At 39.6% G+C, this 17,798-nt stretch overlaps 1 protein-coding gene across 6 annotated transcripts in view; it reads right to left on the reverse strand.

The window, feature by feature from the left end:
- The window catches only part of WNK1 (WNK lysine deficient protein kinase 1), a 131,074-nt gene extending 113,906 nt beyond the window's left edge, over positions 1–17,168 (reverse strand). For 4 of the 6 annotated variants that reach the window (XM_044417024.1, XM_044417025.1, XM_044417023.1 and 1 more), the window contains exon 1: positions 15,423–17,164. In XM_044417024.1, coding sequence (XP_044272959.1) covers positions 15,423–16,217 — 795 coding nt within the window. In that variant the 5' untranslated portion in view covers positions 16,218–17,164. Of the gene's footprint in view, positions 1–15,422 lie in introns of all 6 variants that reach the window. The other 2 variants (XM_044417027.1, XM_044417026.1) reach the window with 2 other exon arrangements.
- Between the last annotated feature and the right edge of the window lie 630 nt (positions 17,169–17,798).

Consider the following 17,798-nt stretch of genomic DNA (forward strand, 5'->3'; position numbering starts at 1 on the left):
AAGGCTGTCACAAAGAGAAAGGTTTCTTCTCACTGATTCCAGAGTGTAGAACATGAATCATCAATTCATGTTGCAGCAATCCAGATTCAGGCTAGGTATCAGGAAAAGCTTCCTCACTGTCAGCGCAACACAACAGTGGAACCAGTTGCCTTGAGAGGTCGTGGACTCCCCCACACTAGAAAGATCCAAGAAACTGGACAGCCATGTGAGTGGGAAGGTGTATATTTTATGAATGAGCTAGGCACTGACCATGATACCCATTGTATGACAGCATCAACGCTCATATTTTAAATGTATCCATCCATTCATTGGTCACAAAAGATAGGAGAAAGCACTTACAAAAATATATAGACTCTCAGGAATACATGAAACTTAAACTCAGCTATCAAATGAAAGAAACTATTTCACAAATAAGAACTGTAGTGAAAGACAAAGGTAAATTCACTCATACTAAATTAGGAAGGTTAAACAGTATTAAATATTATCTAAAGTTTATGGAAAGTTTAAGAAGTGTACATATTAATGGATAATTTATCATGTGAGATTACACTGATACAGATGAGAGCTGGTATGGTGGCTACAAAGCTAGATGGGGAACCTGAGAGATACAGGTTCTAGTCCTCCCTTAGCCATAAAATTCACTGGTAACTTTGGACCAGCCACTCACTCAGGGTTGACAATTAAAAAAAAAAAAAAGGGTGAGATCTCCCAACCCTTGAAATAGTTGACACTAACAGCTGTTAAATTCCAGGAACAGTTTCTAATTCTGCTCTGTGTTGAGAGGCAAAAAACTACAGTTCTCTCATCCTATCCAAAAGGCACATATAATAGATTCAAGCAAAAACAAACAAGGTAATGGAATCTTTATGTATAGAGCAGACAAAGGACTGGATTTATATAGTTAAGTCCTGGAAAAGTAAAGCTCAATTACCAATCTTGTCAGAAGTCAGGACTAGCTGAGTGTAAAAGAGCATATATTCTTTGCTCAGATGCAAGAAAATGAAAGATCGACATCTAGTCTCTCTCTCTCTCTCTCTCTCTCTCTCTCTCTCTCTCTCTCTCTCTCTCAGAAGTCTGTATGGGAAAGCTTAACATGTAGTACAGTTGAGATGACAGGCAAACAGAGCCCTACTCTAATTCTCAGAGAATGACAACTGAGCTGTTACATGAATGTAAGAGGCACCTAAGATGACTATAGAATCATAGTTGTGTTATGTTACTCATCCATTAGCTCCAATACCTGCAATTATTTTTATGAGCAACTGAGAGATTCTTATCAAGATCATCAGATCAATAAGTTCAGTGGCATAACAGGAATTAAATTAAAACAATCAGTATTTAAATGTAGTTCACTGAAAAAATACTACCCTGCTGCACAGGGTTGTCCAAAACTTTACCAGTTATATGACATGCTTTTAACACAAGTGCTCTATAATCTATAACATTAGTTACTAAACAAAATGGAAATAAACCTTGTACAACCTGTAAACTTTAAGGGAATGAAAAACTTCAGTATTCCTGTATCAGCCATACCATCATGGCAGCCAGCACAGTGCAATACACAATTAGTACAATTATGCACACCTAAACTATGTAAGAGAAAATAGTTGATTAATATAACCCAATACATGTCAGTTTCTCTATTTATCCTTTTTACCATAGATAGCACTGACCACATTGCTATCCTAAGACCTATGCCCTGAGTACAACAACTATGGTTCTAGATCCTCTTAAAGCTTCAATTATTTTCACTCATCCATGAGAAAGGGCTTAGCCAGAGAATCTACAACAGAGATAACAGCAAACTGACTCATTCCAACCACATGAAGACCACAAATATATTCCATAAAAAAATCTTCCTCCACCTGGGGCCCTCCAGATGTTTTAAACTACAGCTCCCAGCATTCCTGATCATTGAATAAGCCTGCTTGGGTTGATAGCAGCTCAGGTCCAAACAACTGAAGGGCATGAGATAGGGAAAACCTGTCATATAATATATTGAGGTAGCCAAATTTAGGTTTGCAAGCCACATGCAGTGCTTCAGTTTATTTCATGGCTTGTCATTTGCTGCCCCTAGGCACCTGCTTGCTGCTCATTGTCACTGCCCATGGGCACCAGCTTGTGTCTCTCAAACATTTACTGTAAGTGTCTGGCCACCCTTCTAACACTGGTCTACAAATTTTGAGAAATTATCGACCTCTGAGATAAAATGTGCTAATTCTTACATATTTTGATTAGCTAGATTAGAAAATAAGTGATAAAAGTGCTGCTTGGCTAAAGTTTTCAAGATATTTCACAATAAATATTTACACGCAGGTGAGTATATTTGCGTATAAGGGAGGGAGGTGTCTGATTATCATGATGCCTCATAACGTCTTGACAAAGAATGGTAAAACAATGAAAATGGTACCACATGGAAGTGTATAAATTTATTTTCATTTTGAGACTAAAGATTATTACCTAACTGTAATTTATTGTTCTTTTATTGCAAGGTACATTTGTCTTGGTCAGATCTACGCATCATACAGTTATATCTGGTGGCTTGTGAAAGTGTCATTGCCTAACATTTCCAAGGAAAAGTTGTGTGATATTTTCCCTCAGAAGTCAAGATGCCTTGAAACTGTGTAAACAATGCAAATAACTTCTGCTACATTTGTGGTGAGATTATATTTGCATCTCAAATGTGCGGTATGATGGAAGTGGAAAAAAAGGCATAGCACTATATTTTGGATGCAAAATAGGGGATCAGGACAAGAGTTGGGCCCCTCATTATTGTTGCATTACATGTGCAACTTATCTGCGTCATCGGCTAAACAACAGCCAGTGTGGTGTAGTGGTTAAGCGCATGGGACTGGGACTCAGAGAATCTGGGTTCCAGTCCCCGCTCAGCCATGGAGCCAACTGGGTGACTTTGGGCCAGTCATAGACTCTCAGCCCAACCTACCTCACAGGGTTGTTGTTGTGGGGATCAGATGGAGGAGAAGAGATGATGTAAGCTGCCTTGAGCCCTTTGTAGGAAAAAGGTAGGATATAAATCACAATATAAATAAATAAAATAAAAAATAAATAAACAAGAAAAAGTCCATGCTTTTCACAGTCCCAATGGTGCGGAGGGAACCCACCAATCATAGTAGCAACTGCTATTTTTGCATGGTTCCCCCAATTGCAAAAGGGATCTCAAGAAAGAAGAAGTGGACTGTGGAATATCCAAACATTCCATCTGCACTGCATTCTGTACCCCATGGAGAGGTCTTGTCAATTCCAGACCCACCAGAATCCTACTCTCTAGACTCAGATAATGATAAAGACGATGAGCAGGATGCAGCTGATCCGGGGCCATCGATGTGAGTGGACCCAAACTTTAGCCCACCGTATGATCCTCCTGAACCACATCTAATTTCACAGAGTGAACTAAATTTATAATGATTGGTGTGGCACCATTCTCATTGCTTTATCACATTTTACAGAAAAGTTATGGAGCATAATCGCACATCCCCCTCATAATTTTGAATTATTTTGATGCAATTTTGACCTGAAGCTGTATCTTGGAAACTGGAGCCAATTAATACTCAGGACTTAATTTTCCTTTATTGGTAACCCAATTCTAGTAAAATTTAACTACTTTCAGGCTTTCTCCTTATAGACCAACCATCTTTTTGAAAGCTTGGGATGAACCCATAAAAGACATGGCTGTGTAATATATACATAGAGTAGTACTTAGAACTACTCTAAATTTTAACAAGTGATCATATCCAGGCCTAGAATGGAAGTATTTAACACAAATGAAATTGCTGCACGCCATAGTTACATTATATATGCATAACTACAGGCTTGATTTGTGAATAATTATTAGATAATATGTTAATAATCCAAAATACTTTCCTCATACTTTCTATAGTTTTGATAGAGATGTAGCCAAAGCTACAAAGAACATACATTTTTTGTATGTGACTACTCCCATCAAGCAGACCCCTAATTCTTACGTGCTACTATATGTCCAACTGTACAAGGTAGACCAAAGCCAAAGACTACTCATACTGATTCAGATTCCAACTGTCCCTTCCACTCACAGAAGTGACTGAAATCCAGCAAAAGCACCTGTAGCAAGGAGGAGAGTGGAGACTATTTTCCTTAATTTCTCCATCTTCTTGCAGTCACCCCATATCATCTTTCACAGAGGCTCTATAAACAGCCTTTCAAGAGGTACAGAAACAAACAAAAATAGCATATCCCCCCCCACCCTCAGCTAAAGCATCCTGTGAGCAGAGTTTCAATCAGTTTGCATCTAAACCACTGCATTTTAGTTTTTGTTACAAATAAAGTTGAATGCAGACAAGTATTTGGGTGGAGAACTCTCCCGAAGAGCTTTTTGCCCTGAAGAACTTTTTGCATGGAAAATTATTTGGCTTCATCAGTGCCTATGAAAGCACAGCAGTGGTAACAAGTAATACCTTCTATCAGCTTTGATTGGTATGTCAGCTGTTACCCTTTGTAGAGAAAGTGGACCTGGCATCAGGTATGCATGCTCTTATTACAACCAAAGTTGTCTATCATAATGAGCTGTCTCAGGTGCTGCCTTTGAAGACAACTCAGAATTCAGTTGGTTGGCATTCTTGGTGGAATGACAGGGTAAAATCATGTTACACCAATCCCTTACAAGCAGCCTTTCTCAGCCCAGGACATTTAAAACTCCAAACATGCTGAAGCCAAGGACTACGCAGACTAGCCTATATCATTTTGAACCTACTTGTGTTTTAAGGTCAGCTTCACTGGTGCTAATTGTTGGACCACCATCAAAATTAGTGGTGGGCTCAGAAAACAGCAGAGACAGGACCTTCTTAGTGCTGGTCCATTCTCTTCAGAATTAATTTCCAATAGATGGTTAGACCATTTATGGCTACTTTTAAAGGGGTTCTAAAAATGCATTTGTTATCCCTGGCTTTCATTTAAATATGGTTGTTTAATTTGAGTGATTTGTTTAATTACTCATCTGCTCATGAGTACCCTGAAAATGTATTGGATGTTTAACAGAATTGTGTAAAATTGTATTACAATTTAATTGTTATAGGTTTTATGTTAAATTGTTCACATTTGACATTTTTTAATATGTTTCTGTTGTTTTTATAATATAAGCTGCCTTGGGAAAACTATAGCCTTTAAAAGTGACTAAGAAGCTGATTAAACAAATAAAACAAAACTATTATTCCCTTAAGAATATAGTTTGCATTTGGAATAAATATAAGGATATGTTTATCCTATTAATTTCACCACTACACCGATTTACAGAATTAGAAAGAGTCCCAGTAAACCTGAGGAGTAATTTGAAGAAAATACTGAAGAGTAAACATGTAATTAGGTTGAAGGATTGGTTATAGAAAATGAAGAGTAAAGAAATGATACAACCAACAATGGGACAGGGTAAAATAAATTGGTACTATATATTTAGATTATTGGACTAAGAATTGGTTGAAGAAAAAAGGTAAATGCAAAGAATATACTAAATTTGAAGATATAATTTTACAAAAAGAAAAACAAGACAATATGTGTATAAGGGGAATGACAAGTAAAATTTACAATATATTATTAGAAAAGGAGGGTCACTATGATCCTCTTAGAGTCTTGGAAAATAGATTTAAAAAGAAAAAATAGTGCAGAAGAATAGAATAATATGTAGGATAAGAGAATTTTAAAATATATGTCAATAAGAATTAAAGAGAATTTTTATAAACTGGTTTGGAAATGATACTTAACTCCAGTTAAATTGAATTACATGAATAATGAATATTCCAACAAGTGCTGGAGATGCAAACAAAAAGTGGGTACATATTTCCATATGTAGTGGATTTGTAAATATATAAGTGAGTTTTGGGAAAGGATCTTTAAAGAACTTGATAAAATGTTGAATTTAAATATTGAAGATGATCCTGGATTAGCATTATTGTCATTATTTAGAGAACAGAAGGGACAAAATACTAAAGAATTGATGACAAATTTATTAACAGTATTAATAAAGATTAATAGTAGCAAAGATAGGAAAACAAAAGATGAATATCATATAGTTGACTGGTATAAAGAAGTCTGGAATATAGCTATTGATAAGTTAACTTGTGATATTCAATGGAAAAAAGATTTCATAAGTGAAAATAAATTTGAAAATAATTAGAGACCTTTTATTGAATACAGTCAGGCTTGCATGCAGTCCATGGTGGCACTGTCAAGACAGTGAGATTGGAAGTAAAACCAGGAGTAAATTATGGTAATAGCAAATAACATCTTGTTTTGTGGTGATACAATACCAAGTCATGTTGGAAGATGTGCAGTGTCCTAGGGGGAGGTGGCTTTGTCTCGGAAGACCATAACAATATGTTTTAATAAAAGGAGAAGGGTGTGAACCATCACAAGAGTCAATGCAGTTCTGGAACGGAAGTGGGGCAACCTGAATGAATAAATGATCTTACATTAAGTAACTAGAGTTGTTGGTCCTGGTAGAGGTAGCACTGATGTTAATATATTGTTTAATTGTCTTAATTAGTAATGTTTAACTACAATTATTGTTACTATATTAATAGTATTGTTTTTCTTAGTAGAAAAAAGTGAAATAAAGCTTAAAAAATTAAAAAAGAAATAAAAAGGAAAAAGAGGGAAGGATTAAAAGAAAAGTAAATATAAAATAAATAAAAAGAAAAAAAACTTATTATTCCCTGTCTAAGCAGAACCGGGTAGAGCAAAAGGTCTGTCCATCTGCATAACCATAGGTTTTAAATTACCTTCATAAGAGCATAGTCTATTTAATTGCAATAACCAAATATAACTGTTATAGCAACCAGCTGGAATTGCACTCTTGTTTAAGAAGGAACTATTTACATAATGGGCAGCTATTTCAATAAATGAATTAAGAACAAGCTTGTTTGCCTTGATTATTTAAATTGATACATGAGGATTCTTCAAAAAGTTTCCACATTTTTAAAAACTCTATTTATTAAGAATTTCAAAAACAAATTACATCACTTTTCTACACCTTCCTTTGTGATGCATTTTCCCCAGCTACTTAATGCCATCAACAAAATACGTATAAAATATATTTATAAAATGTAAAATATAAAAGTGTGGAAACTTTTTGAAGACCCTTCATATAAATTGCTACAACCTATTATTTTCAAATACTTGAAGGCATGAAGGCTCAGTTTCCAGAAATAGTCTGCTTACACTAAGAATTGGTCATTCCCTGGTTACCTGCAACAAGGTAAGAATTCTACCTACCTAGCCTTCTTTCTAGGTGAGATGCCTAGGTTCCATCTGCACACAAATATAAGCCAGGACACTAGATTTAGATGCCGTACTTCTATTAATGCATCACAAAATAGCATTTACCATTTTGGTGGCTGTATCACATTGTTGGCTCATATTTAGCCTATCCACAATTACTCTGGGGTCTTTTTCTTTTTCAGTTCTGTTGAGCCATGTATTCCTCATCTTCTATCGATGCATTTGGTGTCTTTTTCCTAGGTGAAGGACTTGGCACATGTCCTTATTGAACCTCATACTGTTGCTTTCAGCCCAGTGTTCAAGTTTATCAAGATAGCCCTGAATTTTCATTCTGTCTTCTCAGATGTTTGCTATTCTACCCAGTTTTGTATCTTCTGTGAATTTTACTATCTTTCCTTGTACTTCTTCATCCAAATCATCAATAAAGATGTTGAACAGCACTGGGCCTAGGAATTAACCCTGTGGCACCCCACTAGTTACTTTCCTGTAGTTTGAGAGGGTGCCATAGATGAGCGCTCTTTGTGTCCGATTTAGCAGCCAATTTTGGATCAAACTAATAGTTTTTCTACCTAGCCCAGTTTTTACTAATTTGCCTATCAGAATGTCGTGTGACACTATGTCGAAAGCTTTGCTAAATTCTAGGTAGATTATGTCCACTGTGTTCTCTTTGTCCATTTGGGAGGTGATCCAATAAAAAATGAGATTAAATTAGTTTGACAGGAATTTTTTGATAAATTCATGCTGGCTTCTATTAATCACTGCATTTTCTTCAAGTTGCTTGCAGGCTGATTTTTTAAAATAATTTACTCCATAATTTGTCTAGGGATTGATGTCAGACTAAATGCTTTGTAGTTCCCAGGTTCATCTCTTTTACCCCTTTGAAGATAGGGACGTTAGCCTGTCTCCAGTCGTCTGGAACTTCTGTTTTCCAACACTTTCAAAGATGATAGCCAGTGGTTCTGTGAGTTCCTCTGCTAGCTCATTTATGACTCTAGGATGGAGTTCATCAGTCCCTGGAGATTTGAACGTGTTTATTCCATCTAGGTATTCCTTGACTATTTGTCTGTCAATCCTGGGCTGCCATCTCCCACTTGCTGTTTGTACTTCTTGGTTGTAGATTTTCTTGTGGGAGAAGAATGAGGCAAATTCGGAATTGAGCACCTCTGCCATCAACTTTAAGTAGCTGGGCGACCTTCCCCTTCACATGCCTTTTGTTTTGGATGTATCTGAAAAAGGCTTTCTTTTTCTTAGCATCCCTTGCTATTCTCAGTTCATTTCCTTCTTTAGCCTTCCTGATGCCATCCCTGCAATTCCTTGCTCTTTGTTTATATTCTTCCTTTGTGGCCTGGCCCTGCTTCCAGTACCTGTACATGTTCTTTTTTCCTTTCAGGCTGTCATTTATTTTTTTGTGAAGCCACATGGGCTTTCTCTGTTGTCTTCTACACTTTTCTGTTGGAATTCTTCATAGTGGTGCTCTCATAGTTGGAGAATCTTCCCACCTTTCTTGGACTCCTTTTCCCTTAAAAGTGCATTGCTATGGCACTTTGCTTATCATTGTTCTGAGTTTGTCAATGTTGGCTGTCTTGAAGTTCAAGATACATGTTTGGCTGCAGTTAACCTTTGTCTCCTTTGTAATTGAGAATTCAAGTATCACATAATCACTCCCCCCCCCCCCCCCCCCCCCCTCCCCCCCGCCGCTATTTTGTCCCCCAGTCCATCCCTGTTAGTATTAAATCACGGATAGCTGATTGTCCTGTTCCTTCTTCTGCTGGAGGAATCTACCAGCAACACATGTCAGGAATCTCTTGGAGGGGCCATGTTTGGCAGAAATTTTCTCATAGCACATATCAGGGAAATTGAAGTCCCCCATAATGACTATATCATTTTTCATGAAAATGCTGGCAAGTTGCTTTCCAAAGGTTGCATCCTTGTCCTTTGACTGGGTGATCAGTAATAGACACCAATAACTATGTTTTTGTTTTTTGTTCCCTTTAAGTTAAGCCATATGCTTTTAATGGGGCCACTAAATTCCTTTTCTTGTATTTCTGTGCAGACGTATGTGACTCTCACATATATTGCATCTCCACCTCCATTTTTGTCATTTCTATTTGAACAGGTTGTATCCATCAATTGTAGAATTCTAGGCATGTGAGTCATCCCACCAAGTTTTAGTTATTCCTATAAGATCGCAATTGCCCACGTGTATTATGAGCTCAAGTTTGTGTTGTTTGTTTCCCATACTCTGGGCACTGGTGTAGAGTTCATTCTTGTTGTGCCCTGATTTTCTTCCTACATTTTTGGGAGACTGGTGTTGGGCCCTGCTTGAGGTTTCTTCTCAGTGTTTATCAGCACAAAGATTGTCCATTTCAGAGATATCTGACAGATATATTTTCGAGCTCCAGTCTAGTTTGACAAGCTAGTACATATAAAAATAATTACATTTTATGAAGAGGCTAGAAATACATGGCATATGCATTTTGAATACAGAGAAAGCTTGTTTTTTGTTTATTCTCAAACTAGGGCAAGCACATGCTTCCTTGGTACTCTCATCTCTGGAATTCATATCTGTCTTACATCACAAAAGAATGAGCTTAGGCATCTCATTGGGGCAAGACTCTGATAGCTGCCCAACAAGTCACCATAGTACAGTGGTTAAGAGATTGACCTATACTAGAGAAAACTCAGGGGTCAGATCTTGCCTCTATCGGGTATTCTTTTGGTCACTTTGACAACTCACTCTCTCAACTTCAGCCTGCCTTACAAGATTGGTATAAAGATTACAAAAGCATAATTTATGAAGCACTTAAATGCTAACTATTGTATCATAATCTAACATACTGCACAATTTAAAGCAGTAGCACTGCAAGATTTCTACTAGAAATCTTAGATGGCATTTCTGTCTCTACAACAAAGCAAGAGATGTGGGGGGGGAGATGGCATATCCTTCTTTCATTGTTTCCATAAAGTCACAGTATTTCCCAAATATTTCTATGAAAACTTTATTACTAGTGGATTATTAGTATCTTAATGGCTTACTGCAACAACAACTCCCATCAGCCCCAGTCAGCATACCCACTGTTATGCTAGCTGGAGCTGACTGGAAATTTAATCCAACACATCTGGAAAGCACCAGATGTGTAATGCTAGCATACAGGTTTTGACTGTCACCCAAAAGCAACTGTTCTGTCACAACTGGATAGACTTAACTATTCTGCACTCACAGAGAAAGAACACCTTCCCAATGAACAACTGAATGCCAAGGGTTACTGGAAAGAGAATTTTTTTACAGGTTTTTTTTTTAAAATAACAGTGACAAACAGGATCAAGTATTGCTTTTATGCAATTATATTTCAAAATAATGTTTAGTCAAGATTTTCAGGTCAGGACACTGGTTAGACAGTAAGATGATGACATTCCCTACATTTCTTATAAGAAGAATTGGCTCAAAGACCCAGTTCACACATTATGGCAGTAAATCATTGGTAACCCAACACCATGTGTGACACCAATATTTCACATATAAACCCTTCAATCAGGCCAAACAGAAATTGTGCCATGCCATCCAAACCCAGGCAGTATAAGTTAATCACAGGTTCAACAAACTACAGATAACCTACAATTAGTTAACCTATGGTGTCCAAGTTTGGACAGTACAGTGCAACCTCCAACTGGAGATTACATACACAAAATAGTTGCAAAACACACCTAGCATGTACCACAGAAAGTTTTGGAATACTTAAACAATGACTTGCCACCATCATGTATAAACAGGCCCCAAAGTTTGGTGCTCTGGTGAGTAACAAAGCAATTCTACGATAAACTATGTCTCAGTACAATAAACTAATTATTGAACAGGCCTGCTTTCAGCACATATGAATTAAAAATCTATTATGTAGACTGACTCAAGGAAAAAGGAGGAGAGAATTGACTGGAGTTTACAGCCTACACCCAAAATTTTAGTTACATGAATGAATAATCAATTGCATACTTAACTTCCTCTGACCTACAGGGCTAAATTTAGTATTAAAGGCAAAAAGGACTTCTGCCTATTAACCACAGTTGGGAGTTTTAAAGGCAACTCATATTGAAGATCTTATTCTGGAAAAAATAGCAAGTAAACTAGAGGAGAATTAAACATCGAACTTTAAAAAAAAACCAGTTCCTGTACCATAGACCTATAGAATAATCATGTCAAGTGGGGTTTTTTCCCATAGTACTGATTATTTTATATGTAACCACACACACATACAAACACAGACACATAGACAATTTCTTGTAGTAATTTTTGGCATCGAATACAGAGTCTAATCAAAAAGTTGCTGATTTCAAACAGGAAAAACAAAGCATTCTTAAGCAGACCAACGTGACCTATTTTCCCCACACTTACACCCCTGCAAACCAGGATTTTTCTACAATTTCCATGGGAAAGTACCCAAATCCTTTATTTTCCTAACTATGTACACCTTTCCATATACAGAAGCTATAGTAAAACTGGAAATTTAGTACAGGTTTCATGCATATTATTGCCAGAAAAGATCCACTTGTTTACACAGCAAGTACTGTTATCCATGCACAAGGTACTATACTCATGCCTATATTAGTAGTATCCCTTGCTTATATGGATATTCAGGGACACATTCTGGTAATGGCATCTAAATCATAATGTAGTCCCACAACCTCCTGGAAGTAGGGTCTTGATTAGTGGTCATAAATTAAGTATACAGTTGAGCTAGCAGCTATTAAAATGCATTTTCAAAGATTTTACATTATTTGTAGTACACTGTTTTATTGTTTTAAAAATTTTAAACAATATTTAAAATTGTTTTATTGTTACCAGTTTTTCAAGTTGATGTCCACATTAGTTTATTTTTTGTAAGCCATCTTTGTTAGGAATTATCTGAAGAGCATTGAATATATAAAATAAAAAGTATGTTCATACAAACAGTTCAGTATAGTGCATTATTTTCAAATTCTTTTAAAAATTAAATTGTATCTGAAAACTAAAACATTTCAACAGTTTATTTGAATTTTAGTTGAACTAATATTTTCTCTTTTGCTAGCAGTTATCAAGAAGCTATTATATTTAAGCTGAAAGTACATGATACTTAAGATATATTAAATTGTAGCCATGTGGCTAGTGGGGCGGGTTAGAAATTTAAATAAATAAAATACTTTCACTATAAACATTTTTCATAGAACACTTCATGAAGTTTTCTACTGACATCAGTTCTTACCGGATAGCCTACCACACTAACCCAAAAATGCCTACGCAGAACTGCAAACTATGGTGAGACATGAAATGCCATTCTAAAACATCCACGGGAACAAAAAGTTACTAATTCAAGATAAGAGCAGCCCTAGAAGAAAATGGTGTATTTTCAAGAAAAATTACAAAATCAAACTAGCTTGATTTTTTTTTCATTTAAGATTCAAACTTCTGGCATCACAATCAAATTCTAAGTTTAATATGTCCACTATTACAGTTTAAGTATTTCCACTATTTCTCACAGCCTTTAAAAGCTTGGACAAATTCAAAAACTACACATTTAACCCCCCCCCCCCCAATCTGTCCTGCACCCCAGGCCAACCCACATACAATTGCACTGTGATCAATGGCCATAATTACTATTCCAGTGCAGCTGCCAGCCAGCACACTTGATTCCAGCTTCAAAGCACATTTTTTCATCAATCTAAAATAAGCTCTAACTCTGATAAAGGCCAAAGCAGAAACACAGCAAGGACCAGTCATGTTACCAGTGCAGACAAATCGTAGTATCAGATAACACACAACCAGTTTGTTTAATTGTTAAATTGTTGCTATCACTTTGCTTGGAAGAGATTCCCTTCAAGCAAGAGCTTAAGTAAAATGCAGGCCCTATCCACATTACTTATTACAGGTCAACCCTGAATTGAGGACTTATAGCCAGATATTTGATTTGCAGCATCTATACTAACCTCAAGAAATCTGCGTATGTATAGTTCAAATTTCAAATTTAATCAACTCTAGCAAAGGAAACTATACGGTAGTTCATCTCTCCCTTACCCTGCCCCCACCCCATTTCATTTAGTCCTATCTGCCTGCATTTGTTTCATGCAGAACCTGAAACTAATACAAACTGAGTTATCTCTACCCATAGTTAGCTGAATTTAAAAAGATGTCTTCTGAAAGGCAGTTCAGTATACTTTTATGATACAACTATTTATACAAAATTTTACACCATGTACTGTAGTTAACAACTAAACTAATGAGCAGTGGGTATAACTGCCCCTAAATACCTTCAAAAAATCTTGACACATTTTTCAATAACCTTCTTCATGATTTCTTCAAGTAGAAAAAGATACTTTGCTCCATGTGTTTACTATTGAACTTGCTGGATCCAGTGCTAGTTTTAACACAGCTATTTTTTTCATGCAACCTAATTTTGTAAGGAATATAATGCAGAACTACCATGAAGTATAAAAAATGGCTAAGCCACCCATCTGTACAATTTATAGCTAGTTAATAAGTGTGACATACTAGCTATCTGCCAAGGAGGAAAAGTAAGTGGCCCAATTATAAAGAAGACTACTACACTGGGATAAGTTGTTCCACAACATGGGTCACATCAGGTTCACAAAAACCTTTACCATTCCATAAAATATGTATATAAGTACCTGAAAAAATCCCAATATATATTTTTGCTTCACTTTAAACATTATTCAGTGTATGTTAAAGAGACTGATTAAAGCCACTTCATATAGACAGGGCAAACCAGGCACACTGGTATTTACTATAACCAATAATGTGAGATGTGGAGATTTCTTTCTTCAAGTACTAAGTGGACATAAGCTGGGGAGCCACAAACTTCCAGTGTATATGTCTGCCACATATCTTGGAGTTACACATTTTCCATACAAACAATACCTTTTACTATAACAAATTACAGTGTGGCTGCTGCTGTACTCAGTAAGAAGCTGATTGGTGGGAGGTTTAGGACAGATAAAAGGAAGTTCTTCACACAGCATAGAGTTAAACTACAGAATTAACTGCCACTGGAAGTGGTGATAGCCACCAATCTAGATGGCTTTAAAAAGGGTCTGGATAAATGCTACCAGTGACTACTAGCCTTGCTGGCTATGTGCAACCTCCTTTACCAGAGGTGGCATGGCTGCATATACCAGTTGCTGAGAAGCTTGCACAAGAGGAGGTCTTGCAGCCATCCTGCTTGAGGAATCCTTTTGAAAGCTGTTGCCATTATGTGTATGGAGTGCTAGACTAGACAGGCCATGAAACTGATCCAGCAAGGCTTTTCTTAAGTCCTTATGTTCTTAAGACAGAGAAACAAACCAAACAAAAAGCAACCCTATGGATAGTTATCTCAGGGCAGATTGTATTAATTAGATTTTATCTTTTGGCATGTTAACCTATTAGGAACATGTTAACTTATTGGAAAAACTTGCATAAGCCTAGAATACCATAATCAAACACTGGTAAGAATTGGTAAGATGAAGTTTTTGTAACAATTTAGCAGAGATACAGTTAAATTCAGAGGTCTTCTTAGCTCCAAAGAAAGTTTTATTCTCCAGAAAACTTGTCCTCCATTTTCTTGATATGGTATTATATGACGGAATCATCTCCAGTCAACAATAAGGTATTACCTATGACTTCTTTAAAAATATGCTCCCTTAAAACTGTAATTTAATAATTTAAGCATAACAGATCTGAAATGAAGTCCAGCATCCCTGAGGACTCAACCTATCAAAAAAACTATATCCAAGTCCTAGTCTCAGAGCTTCCAATTAACCTTAACAAAGGCTATTTACAGAAAATTCAACTCATGTTCCTCTGCTGATGGAAGGCTTCCTTCAGTGGAGCCGAAAAGAAACAATGTTCAGCAGAACAAAGAGGGGTGTGGGAGACCCTTTGGAGTACATTTTGGGGTCATGGAGTCTGCAGGAATTGCTGAACACTGCCCCCATTCTGTTGGCAGAAGCCAGTCCTCAGTGGAGGGAAACTAACTAAAGTTCACTGTACCCATAAGAATGCTGCTAATAGATCATTTAAAAGATAGCTAAATTCAATCATAATCTTCTATAAATTACTCATGAGAACAGAGGCCTTCTTTTGAGACTTTCAACATGGAAACCCAGAAGGCAAGTTGGCACCTCTCTATTACCTGCAGCTCACACCAAGCAACCTCCACCGTGGTCTCAGTGTCCAGCCCCTTGTAGACAGTCTTAAAGGAGCCTCTGCCAATCTCGATGTCAAACTTAAGAAAACGACCATCAGGGGAAACCGCCACAGCTTTTGTCTCCAGCTCTTCAATATCTTCCTGCTGCTTATTCCGTCCTTCTGGCTGATCCCGTACAGAAGCAACAATACTTCCCGCTGTACTGGTAGGAGGCCGCTCCACTGCCTCCAATCCCTCCTCCTTGGCCAACAGTGGAACAACATCCTTTGCTACCAGAATCTCTTGACCTGGCTGCTCCTCTGCAGGTGGAGGCACAGGAGACAACTGCTGCAGCAGCGTGGGGGCCTGGCTGGCCGTGACAGAGGCACATGCAGGCTGGATGACAGACTCGGGAGGGGAGCCCAAGACCGGCGGGATGCTCCCTCGGGCAGCATCAGCAGGAGGCGGCGCTGCGGGCTGCACCCGGGGAAGCTCCAGAGCGGTTGCATTCGAGTCACAAATCACGCTCCGGCGGAAAAAGCGGTGCTCGGTGGCTGCCGCGCCACGGCTGTCCTTGTCCATGGTGTGACGGCGGCGGCGATACTCCTCGCTGCGGCCCCCGCCACCCTCCGAGCCTTCGGGGTCCCCGGCGGCGGCCGTGGAGGCGGCGGCGGCGGCGGCCACCCCCAGCTTCTCTCCAACGGAGCTGTCCGAGCTAGAACCGTTCTTGGGCGGCGGCGGCGCCAGGAAGCGAGGAGTTGCCGCCGCCTTCGCGCCATTCTCCGAAGCACCCCCCGACATGGTGTCGAGCACGGGAAGGAGAGGTGCCGAAGAGCGGGAGCAGGAGGAACCGCACCACCACCCGCGGTCGTCGGTCGCTGCAGCAACTGACTCGAGGAGGGTCAATGCTCGGCGGGGAGCGCTCCGAGGAGTTGCTCTTGCTGCTGCTGCTGCGGTTGCGGCGGCTGCAGAAGAGGCTCTCGGAGGCTCCTCGCGGCGAAGAGAAAAGGCGGCGGCGGCGGCGGGTGCTGCCGCTGTAGGATCAGAGCAGGCTGGGCCGTCGGCGGGCTGGCTCCCCGATCAGCGTCCGCATCCATCCTGCTGCAACGGCGGGCCAAGAAGCAGGGCCGACATGGAGCAGCAGCGAAGAAAGGAAGGGACGAGATGGGGAAGGGGGAGGAAGGGAAAGAAAAGGAAGGGGCCGGGCAAGAGCCGACAGCAGGCCCCGGGCTGGCGGGGTGGGGTAGGTGCGAGGTGGGGGCAGGCCCTGCCCTGTCGGGGCCGCGCGCTCGGGCTCGCCCCGTTCCTTGCCTCAGCCAAGTCAGTCGGAGTCAGGCACTCGCTCAGGGCCCTGGCGCGTCCTCGACGCCTCAGCCAGCTGCCGACGACGACGACGCTCCCCTTCCTTTGCTCGCCTCCTCACAAGATGCTGGAACTGCCGCCGCCGCCGCCTCGCCTCGCCTCCTTCTCCCTTTCGTTCTCACCCACAAGAGAAGGCGGAGGCCACCCCCCGCCTCACTCTCCGGCAATGCCCGGCCTCCGAGGCAGGGAAGGAACAGCGTGGAGAGAAAAGATATAAAAGAAAAGCCGAGCCTGTGTCGTCTGCCTCAGTTGCTTCCCCTCGGTCCTTCCCTCCCGCTCCTGAGGGGAAAGGGGGATGGGCCTCTTACTGCCACCTCTCCCAGCGAAGGAGAACTTGCCGCACTAAATGGCGACTGTATCCGACACCAACACTCGCTCAGTTAGATCGAGAGAGGCAGAAAGGAGACAGCCTTGAAGGCCACGCCCCCTTTTCCGTCCTCACTCCAACACGCCTGCGTCAACGCCGCTTCGCCTTCGTTTCTAGCCTGGGAGATGTAGTTCTAGCCTGCCTCTAAAGTACTGAACTACGGTGTAGCCTGCGAGTCCCATGATGCATTGGTGAAAGCGTTATTAAAATGAATGGAATTGTGGGAGTTGTAGTTTTCCTTTCATAGATGACTTGGAATCTTCCTGTCTCCACTGAGCCTCGTTTCACCCTGTGACAGTGTGTAGTAAGCAGAGGGTTACGTAGCACGAGCAGGAGTTATCTATAGGTTATTTCCAATGGAGTAAAAACAAGTTTTCCATCATGCTTAGATCCTCTATTTTTCTCCTCTAGTATAAGATGTAGACTTTAAAGGTGGGAAAAAAATCTGCCTTCAACTTATATACAGCACGGAGTGGACTTTGTTTGAAAATTCTTATTTTGCAATCAGTGTTGGTTTTAAAAGTATATTGCTTGTTAACAAAGCCCCAAAGTAACCCAAATGTGTCTGTAGTTTTATACTTTAAAAAAGATCATTTTTAGGCAGTAATCTTATGCACATTTACTGAGAAGCAAGCTGCATTCAGTGTAATAGG

The sequence above is a fragment of the Varanus komodoensis genome, unplaced genomic scaffold (genome assembly GCF_004798865.1).
Source record: "Varanus komodoensis strain SLA01 unplaced genomic scaffold, ASM479886v1 scaffold85, whole genome shotgun sequence".
In the NCBI taxonomy this organism is placed as follows: domain Eukaryota; kingdom Metazoa; phylum Chordata; class Lepidosauria; order Squamata; family Varanidae; genus Varanus; species Varanus komodoensis.